This window comes from Panulirus ornatus, chromosome 1 (assembly GCF_036320965.1).
Source record: "Panulirus ornatus isolate Po-2019 chromosome 1, ASM3632096v1, whole genome shotgun sequence".
NCBI lineage: Eukaryota > Metazoa > Arthropoda > Malacostraca > Decapoda > Palinuridae > Panulirus > Panulirus ornatus.
The window spans coordinates 87,325,055-87,340,666 of NC_092224.1; the positions used below are offsets into that span (position 1 = coordinate 87,325,055).

The following is a 15,612-nucleotide window of genomic DNA, read 5'->3' on the forward strand; positions in this document are numbered from 1 at the left end:
ATAAGGAAATATTTAGCAACTATTTATATTTTACACAAGGCCATGATTAGAATATGCTTCTCAGGTTTGGTCACCACACCTAAAAGAGCACAGAGGAATCGTAGAGAAGGTCCAGAGGAGGGTAACAATGATGGTTATAGAAATGGGAGAGTTACGCTACAGGGAAACACGGAAGGTTATAACTTAGCAACCTTGGAAGAGAGAAGACCGAGGGGCGACCTGATCACAACCTTTGTATTTACAAAGGTCGACGAAATGAACAATGAACAGTTCATTGAGGGATGTAGGGAGAGAACAACCAAGAGGACATAACATAAACTTAAGCAAGAAAGTTGTAAATAAAGACGGAAAGAAATACTTTTATAATATACGAGTGGTGGATGAGTGGAAGAGACTGACTGATGACATTGTTAATGAAGACAGCATACACAAATTCAAGAGGAGGTGTGATTACTAGTAAAGTGTTCAAGAGATGGGGGCCCACGAGTGTAAAACTCTCATCCCCTCCCCTCCTCCCCCGTACAATACAGAAAGGTAATTACATCTAATATAGACGTGCTATGTACAAAAAGCAGTGACAGAAAGTTTCCCCCTCTCTCTGTTTGATGTTTGAACAATTATTCATTATTGGAGAGACGCCCCGCTCTTAACTCTGGAAAATCTAATCATTTTAGTTTTTGTGTTGCATCACGTCAGAGACAGAGGCAGCATTTGCCAACATGTCCTCATGACGGTGAGGAGTGTCCGTTAACCATGACTGTGAGCGGAGCGAGAGCCTTCCGTGCATCAGGTCTTTGTGCTCCACCAGCCGTGGTCCCCGGAGTGGACAAACGACTGTTGCCCCGCCCACTAGTTTGCTGCTCTACATCGAGGGGGGGGGGGCTCATCAGTTATAAGACTAACTCAGCTATCAATTGACTGAATAAAAAAATTCATTCACTGCAAGCTTTATGAGCTGTTTCCTTAATCAGAACAGAAAATTGAGACACCCGGCATAAGTCTTTTTATTTGTTTACGTTGATCCAGCCAAGCTACGGATTCGATGGTCAAACTACTTGTTATTATGATCCTTACCTACCTGCTGCCAGCCCACACCCAGGTCGGCAGCCAGTCCTCCCCTCACCTCCCTAACAGTAAGACATGAGACGACCACAGGTTAGCGAGTGTGTTATATATTTATTTCTCGTACGTGTGGCGTAGTGAGGGTAAATTAAAAGACAACGATAACGTTGTGTCATTATAAAAAGCACTCGTTGAGAGCTCCGTGACTGGGATCAAGTGGAAATTGAAAATGCAAGTGATCTATCCTCAAGAAGAAGAAAAAAAGGAAATCAAATAGTGTAACAAGTAAGTGAAATACAGAATGGCAGAGAAAGAAACAATGCAACGTCATATGTTATTCATCTGCCACGGTGAGTATTCGTGATTTGAAACTGTGGAAAAAAAAGAATGATTTTATAGGTTTAAACATTTGTCAGGAACAAGTCGAACCTCTGCAGCGAATTGTATCTGGTGAACTGCATGATGAAAACATTGTTGCGTAGACTGATGGTAACTGGCATAAGTACAATATAGCCTTTGGAAACACTTAAACCTGAATATAGAGTGCGTTCCTGGACTGGAAACTCATGACTGATGATTGCATATCGGGTGGAGGAAGGTAAGTAATGTATTTACTTATTCACCAACTCATTGACTGGGGTTTCATCTGGGAGACAGTCCTGATTTTTGAGCTCATTGTCCTGCTGTCACCTGGAAATTTGAAGGCGCGCGGAAATTTCCAGCAATAAGATGATGAATTCAAAAGTCCTTCTTTATCATAACAACTACATATAAGTTATGCAACTGCATGGAACTTTTGCTGCTGTTATGCAAGTATCGGTAAATATCAAGGGTACGGTGCGGTTTTAATTATGAATAATATATTGGTTGAATATGGCAAAGTCACACTATTGCCAAGTTCTGCTCTCGTGTAATACTCTTCATTTTCATATATCAACTACCAAGTACGTAAGCTCATAACCATATCATAATGGGTGTAATTAAAGTTTATTGAAATAGTTCATTAACTTTACTCAAAAAAAATCATTAGCCATGCCCAGTGACATATTGCACCATACATAGTCATATCATAGTGATAAATCATGGGAGTGCTAAGAATCTCCGGGTTTCTGGCAACGTATCTCCAACCCTACCCATATTCCCGACCGCTGTGACCACTCATAAATTGGTTTGATCTTTTTTTTATTTTGAACTACCAAAGCCTTGAAGTCTGACAGTTTAGGCCGATTTTTCTAATGTGAAAAACTTACCAATCTGAGGAAAAGCACGTTCACGAGAATTAGGTCGGGGGACACACAATATCCATTGAAGTATATCTAACATGCGCTGATTTCTGGTATTTTTCTTCGAAATGAATGAATAATTTTACCCAGCGTTAGTCATTTGATATTTCTGAAGCAGTCCACTCTTATACTTCCCCACAGTCTTCAATGAAATTTCATTTCCTTTTGGGCTTTTTGCAATCAGGGTAGAAAATATTAAGAATTTGAAAGTGAAAAAAATAACTCCATCTGATAGTCACCCTGGCTCACCTCAGTGATAAGGGTTAAAGTGATAAGGGATAAAGGACAATTCCAAGTCAACAACACAGTTCACAGCACTTAAAAGATAAATCTCACGATTTCATGCCTAGAATCATTTGAAATAAATCACGTACTAGATGAAGTTCAAGGCAATTATATAATGTACATTATACTGACGAGTATAATTGAAAGGTATGGAGTAATAAGTGGGAAAACTGCAGTAGTAACGATATCGACTATTAATTCAAAGCATCTTCCTAAACCCGAACTAATTAAGAGTGGTCAGAACGGTCACCTTTCTTAGGGATGGAATGTATCAACGCATGCTTCCAAAGAGTAGGAAAAGTTTTGGTTTTTAAACAAAAATGGAACAGACGAGCAAGCACAGAGACACACTTCTTCACACTCTTTCAGTACACGTGGATGAATGCCATTAGGATTGTAAGACTTGCTTCTTGTTCATAAGGACTTGCAATTTTTAGGCGTTTTTTTTTTTTTTTCTCTCTCATCAGGTCATGTTTTGTGGGAGAAGGGAGCTAGGGGTGGGATACAGAGAACATAATGGTTACTGTACGTGAATTATGATGCTATCCAAATCCAGCATGCTGCTTACTATAAGGCTATATGCAGCATTAACTTGTCCTGTTTTTCTCCTTCAGTTTAAGAGTGATGGGCCCCGCAGCTCGTTTGGTGCTCGAGGCCCCGGATTAGTTAAACTAGACCCTAATTTCAAGGATTATGTTTACTGGGTTTGAAATTTTCCAAAAGATGCAGCTTTTTGAACACCATCATCAGTCACTGTTTACCTAACAAGCTTCAATTTTTATCTTTTTAGTTTATTCTTTCCGTGTTTTGCTGGCACGCTTATCCCACTATCGGTTTCAAAATATACACCATGGATTTCTATGCTCAGACACGCAATGGGTTCTTTTTTGTTGTTGTTTACTTTCTAGAAAGATGACACTATAACTACCTTGCCTTTTTACCTTGTTGGTTGGATATATCCGTATATCCCATTTGGACTAACCTTGATATCCCATTAACATCCTTGGGTGATATCCTTTGAGACCTGGTAATTTCTAGTTACAGTTGTAACGATAAGACGCCACCCCAGACATCTGTATTTAAAACAGTGCGTCCTGTATCCTCCTCAGTTCATGCAATAGCAGAGACTGCTGACTAGAGTCTCCATCTCTGCTTTTTCTTCGGATGTACAGGTCATGATCTCTCACTCATCCTGGTCAATGTGGTTCTTTATTGATTTTGGTATACCTTTTTTTCGTTGTAGTCATCTCATTTACAAGTAACCAAAGTAACTTGGGATTTGTTTTTGACTAGTTTGGCCATTTCCCTTCCGTTATTCCTCAGAATTTTCCTCGAACAAGCCCCAACTTTGTTTCTTGCATGGATTTTAAAGTTTTCTTCTGACCGAGTCTCCGTGTATCTTTCCCAACTTCTGACCTTTATCCTAACTACTATATACAATTTCTACGGCTGTACGGCACGTTGTTTCCTGCCTGCCCTGTTAATGAGTTCACTGATAGGGATCCATCTGTTTTTAACAATACTGATGATATTCCATTGTTTGTCAGCGTTTAGACTACACTGGAAGAATTCTGCATCCCAGTCGATTCCTAAATGTCTTTTCATAATTTCATAATCAAATCTATCCATAGTTCTTTTTCTGTAGTGGTTACTAAATAACTATATTTTTAAGGATAATTACATTTAGATTTCAAGGAACGTAGAATATTTTGTTATTATTTCAACCCTTCCTACTACACACACACACACACACAAACAGAAATATACAATAGCCATACCTCTTGAAATACAGTAGTTCAAGATGACGTTAAAGAAAGGCATAGTGCCAAGTGAGTGGGAAAGGGCAAACGTCATGCCAGTCTAAAATCTTCAAGATTCAGCATGTGCTAAGAAGGAATTGGGAGTCAGTATCAACCCTGTTTTCCGTAATCGGTCGCCAGAGTCCCAAATTGGGCGGTAAGTAAAGGACGCAAACTGTGTTCTGGCAAATATCAAGTATATGGATCAGGAAATATTCAGCAAGCTGTTCATATCCTACACGAGGCCAAAACTAGAATATACTTCTCAATTTTGGTCACCTTACCTGAAGATATATACATTGAGGAGGAGGACAATAAAATTGGAAACAATTAAAGAGAGCTAAGGTGCAGGGAAAGGCTAAAAGACTATATATATGCTCACTTTGAAGGAGAGGAGTCAGGGGTGACCTGATCAAAATCTTTAGTTTCTAAACAAGTTTTCGAAATGTGGATAGCCAACAACAGTTCGAGAGACATATGGATAGTGCAACTAGAGTCCATAACCTGAAATCAAGCAAGAAACTCCTTAAAAGATGTAGAGAAGTACTTTAACAGTTTAGTAGTGATGGATGAATGGATAAAATGAATGAGGACATGATTTATGCAAACAGCATACATAAATCTAAAAAAGTTGTAGGATAGTAGATACTGTTCAAGATATGGAGCCACACAAGCGTAATTTACACACACACATACACACACAAAATACATTGAATCACTATGCACTGTACAATTAATTACTGGGGCTTCCCAAACTTCTGCATGCATTTAGAATAATCAATGTGCTTGATTCTCTTTAGTTGCGCTAGGTTTATTCACATGTGCTCCAGAGAATTTGACCGGAATTATGCACGGTATTAGTGATGCTGAACTAACAGAGTATTTGTGATGCTGAAGTGTATTAAAATTAACCTCACTTTCTGCATAAGCGCTGCCCACGGGGAAAGTATTTCTAATTTTGGTTGATATAACGTCCTTACCTGATGAACTGCCGGCATACAGAGGAGCAAACTGCACTGGCATTATTGGGACAAGACTCCAGTCCATCTGTTGTTTGCTGAACTACCGTTTGCGCTGGATTAAATCTAGTCTGATGGACTAAGATAGGAGCTCCAGAGGTTCACAACATTTGCCATCGACACATTTCACAGTTTGGAGAAAGTGCAGAAATTCAAGACACGGAGTGAAAACCACGCACAGTCCTCTTCAGTTAATCTCCGTAACTGTACCGTTGGCCATCAAAACTGTTGAACAACAGGGACAAATTCTTTTTCTTTCTAGATTATCATCTGCTAAGTATACATATGCTGTCCAATATGTGGCAATTCAATCTCAGAACTTAAAAATCATGTAAATCTATAAAGAATGAGAAATGGAATGATAAGATATTAGGAAAATATGAATTTATCTTTGGAGTAATTAAAAAAAAAAAATATAGAGAAGCGTGGGTGGGATTATTATACATTGATGGGTGTAGATGAAGTTCTACGGTGAAACAATGATACGAAACAGTTATCCTGATAGATACTGTACAATGAAATTGGAAAAAGCTTGGTTTTTAAGGTGACCGTCACAGATATTTTTCTTTCACTACATGTGTACCAGTGCAACACGCTTCACTTACACTGTGAAAGCAGGATACAGTACAGAAAAATTTAATCAAATGGTCATATCTTTGCCTCCTTTTCCACTTGTAGTCCTCAGTGGTTGTGCCTAATTACCACCACCTACCAATAGTGACTATGATGCAGTACCAGCTTTGAATGTGCTCTTCACAAATGGGAAAGAGAGTGTGTTATGAATATAGGTGTGTTTACTTTGGGAATCAAATCTGTTAGAGATTTAGAAAATAAGGGAAAAAAAAATGTTACATTCTTGTGAGAATTTGTGCATGTTGGATTAGTCAGGAATGAACTGGGTGAGGAAAGGGCAAAAGATGGATGATAGGAGAAATAAGACTCACTTTTGTGTCTAAGAATATGAGACAATTAAACTTATATTGTCAAAAGGGAAGTTAGATAGAAGGAGTCATTGTTTAGAGAAGATGCTAAAGAATTCGATTGAAGTATCAAGTGGTGTGATGAAATACACAGAAGTACAAGGAATCATACATATGGAAAGAATGGGCATGAGAATATTATTGTCGACAGATTAATACTTACACAAAAGTGGATATGAATTAGGAATATGGGACTAATTACAGCGTCAAATTATTGGATGATGATTACGTATGCGAAGCATGTTTTTTGAAATTGGTCATATTGTAATACAGGCACCTCACGGTATTCACTCTATTGAGAATAGATTAGTTAGTTGAATTTTATTAGGTGAGCAGTCCTAGTATATATGCCTTTAGGAATGTTATTGCTTGTAGAATCTAGATAAAGTCGCCCACCTGAGTTCCTAATGCCCTAGACCTCTAATTGGATCATTAAGATAAGCCATCTGTCCTACATTTGACCCAGTGACACTGAAAGCAAGAAGTCAATCCTAATGAGTATCAAGCTCTAAAGCCTTCTGCACCCTCTCATACAGGTAAGCCAGTGACTTTTAAAGGGAGAATGAGAAAGAGCGAGAGAGAGAACGTTGGTAAAGAGCAGATAAGGGGGGAAAACTGGAATTGGGAGTGACAACCCCTCTTTTGACATACGTTGTTATTCCCCTCAGATTTCAGTCTGTAGGTAAATAGTTATGTCGGGAGTAAGTACACTGCGAGGCAACGTGACATACCTCGATGGTACAGCAAATGGTAAGTGAATGTGTTGAAAGTAAATCTATGAACACTAAATTTGTTGCCAGTGAAGCAAACGTCAGTGGCCACCCTAGTGACCCACCCTAATTTCGTACGTCAGGCAGTGTGGTTTGTTCTAGCATCAAGTCAGCTCTCGTACAGTAAGGACATTTCTAGCTATATTTCTCCAGAACCATATGTTCATCTTAACTATTCATTGTGCTTATTAGAGTGGCTTGTATATAAGATAGGGAGGAGTCGTTTTGACAATTAGTTTAGTGGATAAACTACCAAAATAAGCGTATATTAGTCTTTTGGCACTTTGTGTGACGTCATCAGCGTACTCGGAGGCAAAATGGCGGGTGAGAGACATTCCTCTAGTGTTCTGAGATGAGTGAGTGGATTTCGTGCGATTTAAAAAATTTCCGTTGCTCTGCGAATGCCTGATGGTGTATTACATATTGCAGATACGTTTGCGAAGTACCACTGCAACTATTGTGAGGAGGATGTCAACGGACTGAGGGTTCGGTGTTTGGAGTGCGAGGATTTCGATCTTTGTTTACAGGTGAGGGTCACGTGACAAGGCGCGTCCTAAGGCGCGGGGTTTAAATTGGGGTAACATTTACCCTCACCTAACCCATAATTTTATCTGTAAGGCATGTTGACCGACTTTTAAGGAGTCTAAAGACTTTCTCCTGCACCCCTGTTCCGGTTGTCCTTGGGTGTTGCCGATGTGCTGGGAGGAGGAGGAGGGGCTGTCTCCCTCCCTCTTCTGCTGTTTGGACAATATTGCTTTAATCAGAATATATGTTATGCATTGATGTATATCGTTCTCTGAACTGTTAGTTTTGATAGTTAAGTTAGATTGAGCTGAATATGTTATTACCTAGTGTTCAAGAAGCAGTTTGTTATTGTAGAAAAAATTTATAATCATTATTGTTACTATGGTTGTAGTGGCACAGTCATGATCTCTACTTTCAAAGGTAACACTGTGGTGAACCATATTGGCAATTTTGGCAATTATTTCAATGTTGATTTAGAGTGTGAAAGCAGATGTAGTTTTAAGGATAATCGCATGTAGGTTTATCAGAATCAGCATTTTGATATGAAACCTTTACTGATATTCTCTCATTTTTGGTAATTGTCCAGGTAAACAATGAATTTCTATTAACTTTGAATGTTTTGTGGTTTTTGTTCTGCATTGCTAGTGTTGCATGATATGGCACATTAAATTTTTGTTGAAAAATATGTAGGTGATAAGAATAAGGTTTAGTAAGCAAAGTATGGGGTTAATTACTGTAAATGTAGTTATTTTGATTCTGCAGTATTAGCAGTACATATGAAAATCTTATCTTGGAGCCGAAATGATTGTAGAAATATTTTGTTTTTATACTTTTCTTTTCGTTTCCCCCATTTGTGAGATAGCCTTAGGAATAGATGAAGAAAAGGCTCTCGCATTCATTCTTTAGCTTCTTTAGCTGTCTCGTGTTATGCACCAAAACAACAGCCCCCTGTACACAACCAGGCTGCACATACCTTTCCACTGTTTCCTCCATGTGCTGCATATGCCTTAGTTTTGTCCCTTGAAAGTGCATTGAAATGTACAAGAATATGATTTGTTTACTTTTGGGGATTGCATAGTCATGTAGTTTGTCAGTTTGTTGACATACAGCACCATCTTGATGGTGTTCAATTATTATTCTGACTAGTATATTTTGACAGTAATATTAAAAGAAAGTGTTGCTCAGCAAAACATAATGCTCCAAGTTATGCTGTGCATCTGTTATTATATTTTACATTAGTGCTGTAGAAGATAACTGATATTGAAAGCTAATTGCAGTGGATAGCTGATCAAGACGCTTACCTAATTTTCTTCAGGCACTGGTTAGTTTGCCAACGTATTGGCACCAGTGGGACAGATGGTATTATCCTGGCATTACTCTTTTCCTTGATTTCCTTGTCATTGATATTTCAAAGGTTGGCCGTAGTAAAACATAGCATTGGACTTTCCATTGTGCATTTGGGAAGGAGGGTGGAGTCACTCAAAGAATGTCTAACCAGCTCTGTCTTTCAACTTTGGGCACCCATTGGTCTTTTATCATTAGTGTTGTAGTCTGCTCTCTCCAAAGAGCTTATAAAACAAACTAGCATCAGTATATTAAGTACACTCCATTACCTAAGACATTCAAATACCATGAATGATTTCCTGTAACACACAAATAATAACATGCCCAGTTTATGTAAACCATAAATGATATTCTCTAGGTATTGGTACATCCCTTTCTTTAAAATCTACAAACATTTGCCCCACAAAATAACAAAATGTATCTCCTTTAAATGATAATGTAAAAAAAAATTAGAAAAACATAAATCCTAACTGATAAATCAGAGGGAAGACATCTTTTCCTAATTTAAGCTACCTGAGTTGTCTTTGCAAAACATCATCAAGTTGTCTTGGCTTCTTCAGCGTTCATTCCCGGAATGTTTGCTGCAAGCCCCTTGGTTGCAGTGGCTGTGGTCTTACATCTTCCTCTTCTGCAATACTCAGTTGACTCGTACTGGTATTTTTACTGGAGGTAGCATTTCATTTCCAACACATCCACCCTCCTCCGCACAACCCTATCTATAGCCCCTGCCATGCAACCACATAACATTGTTGGAGCCACTATTCCTTCAAACATACCCATTTTTGCTCTATGGGATAATGCTCTCGCCTTCCACACATTGTTCAACGATCCCAAAACCTTCCCCCCTCCCCCACCCTGTGACTCACCTCCGCTTCCATGGTTCCATCTGCTGCTAGGTCCATTCCCAGATATCTAGAACACTTCACTTCCTCCAGTTTTTCTCCATTCAAACTTACCTCCCAGTTAACTTCTCCCTCAATCCTGCTGAACCTAATAACCCTGCTTTATTCACATTTACCCTCAGCTTTCTTCTTTCACACACTATACCAAACTCAGTCACCAACTTTTGCAGTTTCTCACCCGAATCAGCATCAGCGCTATATCATCAGCGAACGACAACTGACTCTTTTCCCAAGCCCTCTCATCCACAACAGACTGCATACTTGCCCCTCTTCCCAAAACTCTTGCATTCACTTCCCTAACCACCCCATCCATAAACAAATTAAACAACCATGGAGACATCATGCACCCCTGCCACAAACCGACTTTCACTGGGAACAGTCACTTTCCTCTCTTCCTACTCGTACACATGCCTTACATCTTTGGTAAAGACTTTTCATTGTTTCTAGCAGCTTACCTCCCACGCCATATACCCTTAATACCTTCCACAAGGAGACAGATGAGTGTTTTGGGAGGTGCTGAGTTTGTGGGTGATGTAGCAGTTTAGGTCATTAACTAGTGAGGTATAGTGATGAGTGGTTTGACTGCAAGAGTGGGTGATGTGGCAGTTGAGGGCATAACTAGAGGGCATGGGGTACCTGGTTTTGTGAATAAAGAGGGTGAACAGTTTGTGGAGCTGTATGCTGAAAAAGGATCAGTGAGTGATTTAACCTCAAGAGTGGGTGATGTGGCAGTTGAAGGCATAACTAGGGGACATGGGATACCTGGTTTAGTGAGTAGAAATGGTGAACAGTTTGTGGAGCTGTGTGCTGAAAAAGGATTGGTGCTCGGGAATACCTGCATTATAAAGGACATACTTAAGTATACATGGATGAGAAGGGAAGATGGTAAGGAGACATTATTGGATATTGTATTAAATTAATGGAGAGTCTCTTGGATTTGATATGCTGAAAGAGGCAGCTTGTTGGATGTCTGATCATTTTTTGGTGGAGGTGAGGATGTAGGTTTGTTGATGCTTTAGGAAAAGAGGAATGATAGAGGTGAGAATAAGGTTGTGAAAGTGAATGAGCCTGGAAAAGAGGCTTGCTACAAGATATAAAAAAGAGACATTAAGTGTAGAATGGCAAAAAGAGATTAAATGAAGCTAGGGGAGTGGATGAGGAATGAGAAGTGTTTAGGGAGGTACTACTTACATGTATGAGAGAATTTTTGGCATGCAGAAGATTTGAGGTGAATAGGTGAAAAATGGTATTGTTTTGTGGGATGAAGTTGCTTATGAAATAGAAAAGAAAGATGTATGGGTGTTATTTTTAGGGAATGGTTGCAAGTGACTTGATGTAAGAAGACATCAGAAGGTCAGGAGGAAGGTGTAGGAGCTGAAAAAGAGGGCTAATGAGAGTTGTGGTAGGAAGGTATCAGCAAACTTCAGGGATGGAGGTTACTAGTGAGAGAAAATATAGAGAACAGATGGGAACATCAGTGAAGGGGGTAAATGATGGAAGTGGTAACTGGCAAAAATGAGGTGGAGAGGAATGGAATGAGTATTTTGAGAGACTTAAATGTGTTTAATGATAGGATGGCAGATGTAGTATATTTGATCATGGAGGTGTGTGAAGATAGAGTCATGGAAGATGATTTGATGAAAAGAGAAGAGGCAGTGAATGCCTTGTGTAAGATGAAGTGCAGCGAAGCAGCTGTAGTGAATGGTATTACAATTGAATTTTGTAAGGAAGAGGGTGATTGTGCTTCTGCTTGGTTAGTTGTAATTTTCATTGTATGTGTGGCTCATGGTGAGGTGCCTAAGGATTGACAGAATGCTTGTATAGTGCCATTCTATAAGGGCAATGGGGACAGAGGTATAAATATGTTAATGTTCCTTGTAAGTTGTATGGGAAATTGGTGATCAAGAGGGTGATGGCATTCACAGATTTTCAGATTGTGGAGGAACAGTGTGACTTTAGGAGTGGTAGAGGATGTTTGGATCAGGAGCTTGTTTTGAAGAATTGAAACAGAAGAATTTGTATGTGGTGTTTATGGATCTGGAGAAAGCATATGGTAGGAGTGATAGACATGATCTGTGGAAGGTGTTGTGAATATATGGTATGGGAGAGTAAATGTTTTTATAGAGAGTAAGGTGTGTGTGTATGTGTGTGAGTAGGGAGAAAGGAGGGTGAGTGGTTCCATGTGAAACTGGGTCTATGAGAGGAATGTGTAAAGTCACCAAGGCTGTTTAATATGTTAGTGGATGAATTGCTGAGGGAGGTGAATGGAAGGGTCTTGGAAAGAGGAGCAGATATGTAGTGTATTGGGAAGTGAGTCAGTTGTTGTTTATTGATGATACAGTACTGGTGACAGATTTGAGTGAAAAACTGCTGAAACTTGTGTCTGAGTCTGGGAGAGTCTGTGAAAGAAAAGAGTTGAGAGTAGATGTGAATGAGAAAAGGTTATTAGGTTTAGCAGTGAAGAGGGACAGGGTATATGGAGTGTGAGTTTGAATGGAAAGTTTATGATACCTGGAAGTGGATATGGCAACAAGTGGAACCATGAGGGCTGAAATGAGTCATAGGGTGGGTGAGGGGGTGAGGGTCTTAGGCTCATTGAAGAGTGTGTGGAAGAAGTCTCTGTCTTTAAGTGCAAATGGTACTTTTGATGATATAGTAGTCCTATAGGAGCTGTATGGATGCAAAGCATGGGCCTCAGACAAAAAAGTAAATAAAAGGGTAGGAGTGGTGAATATGAAATGTTTGAGGACAGTATGTGGTGTAAGTAGGATTGATCAAATACATGTGAGGGATAGAACGTATTGGAGCAATGACATATACAGGAGACAAGATGCTGTCAGTGGGTTGAACCAGGGCATGTGAAATGGTCAGGAGAAACCATGGAAAAGTCTGCAGGGCTAGTTGTGGGTAGTACTCTTTGGTTTCAGCATATTGTGCATGACAGCTATAGGGTGGATGAGTGAATGACGATTTCTTTGTCTTCCTTTATAACCTCACTGACATGGGATATGGTGAATATGTATGAAAAATAAATGTTAGCAACTGCCTATGTTGTCAGAAGAGATATGGGGAGGATAAGTGAAGACTAACTGACTCATGGCATCTGTTTCAGAGGTGGAGGAGCTATGGGGAGTACTTACCTACTTATGAGTATCTACATTGAGATTTTGTTAGAAGGGTAGGGCTAGCAGATGGTGCTCACTATATTTCTTGCTCGTTAGATAATGCTGTTTCTCTTAGTGGCCTCTCCTTTAGTATAATCATCAACTCAAGGTTTATCCAAGACTGATTTCAGCCTCAAGTTTCATTTTTTGAATGTTTCTATAATCACTTCACTCATATATCTTAATTCTTTTGGAATTTTTGAAGGACATTTGTGCATTTTCACCAGATTATATGTATTATGTTTCCAGAAATAACACCTGATTTGATATTTGTATATCTTTCCTGCTGAGAGGCTTTCAGATTTAAGACATTTTTGTATGCCTTTTGTTTATGGCTAGGCTTATTTAATCATGCATCACTCTCTTCTCTTTTTCCTGATGCACAGTTCTTTCAACCTCTCATAATAGTTCATGTGCTCCGTTCCTTCATTTTTTGTCTGAATTGTTTCTATATTCTTTTTAACATGTGATGATACAACATGACACTATTCTTTTCTACCTATTATCAGTTTTCAGTTGCTTGTTATAAAAGTTTTTAGTATTACACTGACCATTATTTTGCTTGAAAGCATAGTCTTATTAATATGTTCCCCTGTTCATTTACTATATTTACAGACACTGTCATCTTTACCTGTCAGGCCTTTTGATACACTGGTAATCATTCCATGACTAAATTGTTCAAATTTCTATTAATCATTAAGTTTCATTAGGTTCTCATCGGCCTATTTGTATGTAATTTTCAGGTCTCTAGTTTTTCTTGTTTTCATCATTACCCACAGTTTTATTTCTATGTCATCTGCAAAACACCTGGCTATGCTCTCTCTCATATCTCTGTATATCTGAAATCATGATTACAAAGAGTTTTGCTCATATTACAGTTCTTTGTGGCACATTCTGGAGATGATCTTCATGGACATGGTTTCATTTGCTGCAACCCTGAATTTTCTTTTGGTTGAAAAGTACTTTAATTCACATTCCTATTTTTTTTTGTAGATGTTTTGTCTTGCCACTTTTTGCAATTGTCATCTTTATTGTACTTTTCCAAATGCTTTTGCAAAATTCAGGAAAAGTGTCCATTCTCTTTCATCAACTTAAAGTTTTATAGATGTTATTATTGTCCATTTGTTAGATATTCGGGAGGGTGTGTGATACACATGGGATAGAATGAAGTGGATTAACTTCATGCATAGGTGGTGATGTGCTGTCCACTAGGACATATTGAGCTGTCAAGATAAGCACTAGAATAGCATTTGGGGCATGGCTTTGGATGGTACGCTTTGGTTTTTGGAACAGTATATGTTATTATTAGAGAGTGGATGTGTATTGTTGAGGCAGAAGTTTGTTTGTTCCTGATACTACTATTCCAGGGCAGGAAGCTAGTGGGGCATAAATGAAAATATATTGAAGGGACTAGTGCAGGAAATTGAGGAAAGGTATAGATATTTGATATGGATGGTATTTGTCATTTTTATAGAATTTTTTTTAATGTATTTACTTTTTACTGTTAGTATAAGTTTCTGCTTCCATGCACCTGTTGTGGGATTTTGGAGTTATGTTTTTACCAATCCTAAAAACATGCATGCTGACAGAGAATAGGGACAAGTAAGTCCTTGGTGAAATTTGTGTTATTCTATTGTTAAGATTAAACTGTTATAGCTTTTTACTTTTGTTCATAGCCAATATGCAGCATTATTTTATCTGTTGGTGATTAGTTTTACAAAGAATTAAAGTTTGGGACATCAGGCATGTTGATGTCATATAGATTTGGCCAAATCCAACCAGAATTTTAGAATTTATTTTTCAGGTCTAGTTTTGTTTTGAAGTTACTCTTTATGTATGCATGTTTGTTTTATATACAGGTATCTCTTGATATACACCATTTTTAGAACATACATGGTCCATTAACACTTTTTTTTATATAAAATTGGGCTTATGTTTAGAATTACATGATTGTCATTGGGCAGGCAGTGCAGTGGTGTGGAGTTGCCAGCATGTGGTTGCCCCATGTGGTTGGGGTATGCATCTTCTTGCCATACAGTCCTCAATGCATGGATGCAGTCTGTAGTCACAGTATTTTGTGTTGCAGTATACTGTATTTTGCATATGTTTTGTCCCTTGCATCATGCTGCCAAAGCTAAATCTTTTAAGTTCTCCTGGTGGTGCTAAAGAAGCATAAGGCCATCACCAATGCAGATGTGGTTAAATGTTATGTGAGAGGTGAATGAACATCTGATATTAAGTGTGCCCTTGGACCTAATTGTGTAAGAGAGATGTGTGGTAATAAAAAGAGTGTGGTTGAGAGAGCAGAAGAAGGTGTATTGAAATGTTTTGGTCATATGGAGAGAATGAGTGAGGAAAGGTTGACAAAAGAGGATATATGTATCAGAGGTGGAGGGAATGAGAAGTGGGAGACCAAATTGGAGGTGGAAGGATGGAGTGAAAATGATTTTGAGCGATCGGGGCCTGAAAATACAGGAGG

The 15,612-nt window shown here is 38.7% G+C and overlaps 1 protein-coding gene across 4 annotated transcripts in view; it reads left to right on the forward strand.

Moving 5' to 3' along the window:
• Positions 1–1,464: 1,464 nt before the first annotated feature.
• Positions 1,465–15,612, forward strand: part of LOC139750682 (transcriptional adapter 2B-like) — a 64,208-nt gene continuing 50,060 nt past the window's right edge. The window contains exons 1-2 of one of the 4 annotated variants that reach the window (XM_071665370.1): positions 1,465–1,660; positions 7,628–7,725. In XM_071665370.1, coding sequence (XP_071521471.1) covers positions 1,636–1,660; positions 7,628–7,725 — 123 coding nt within the window. In that variant the 5' untranslated portion in view covers positions 1,465–1,635. Of the gene's footprint in view, positions 1,661–7,415; positions 7,523–7,627; positions 7,726–15,612 lie in introns of those variants that run through there. The other 3 variants (XM_071665364.1, XM_071665381.1, XM_071665375.1) reach the window with 3 other exon arrangements.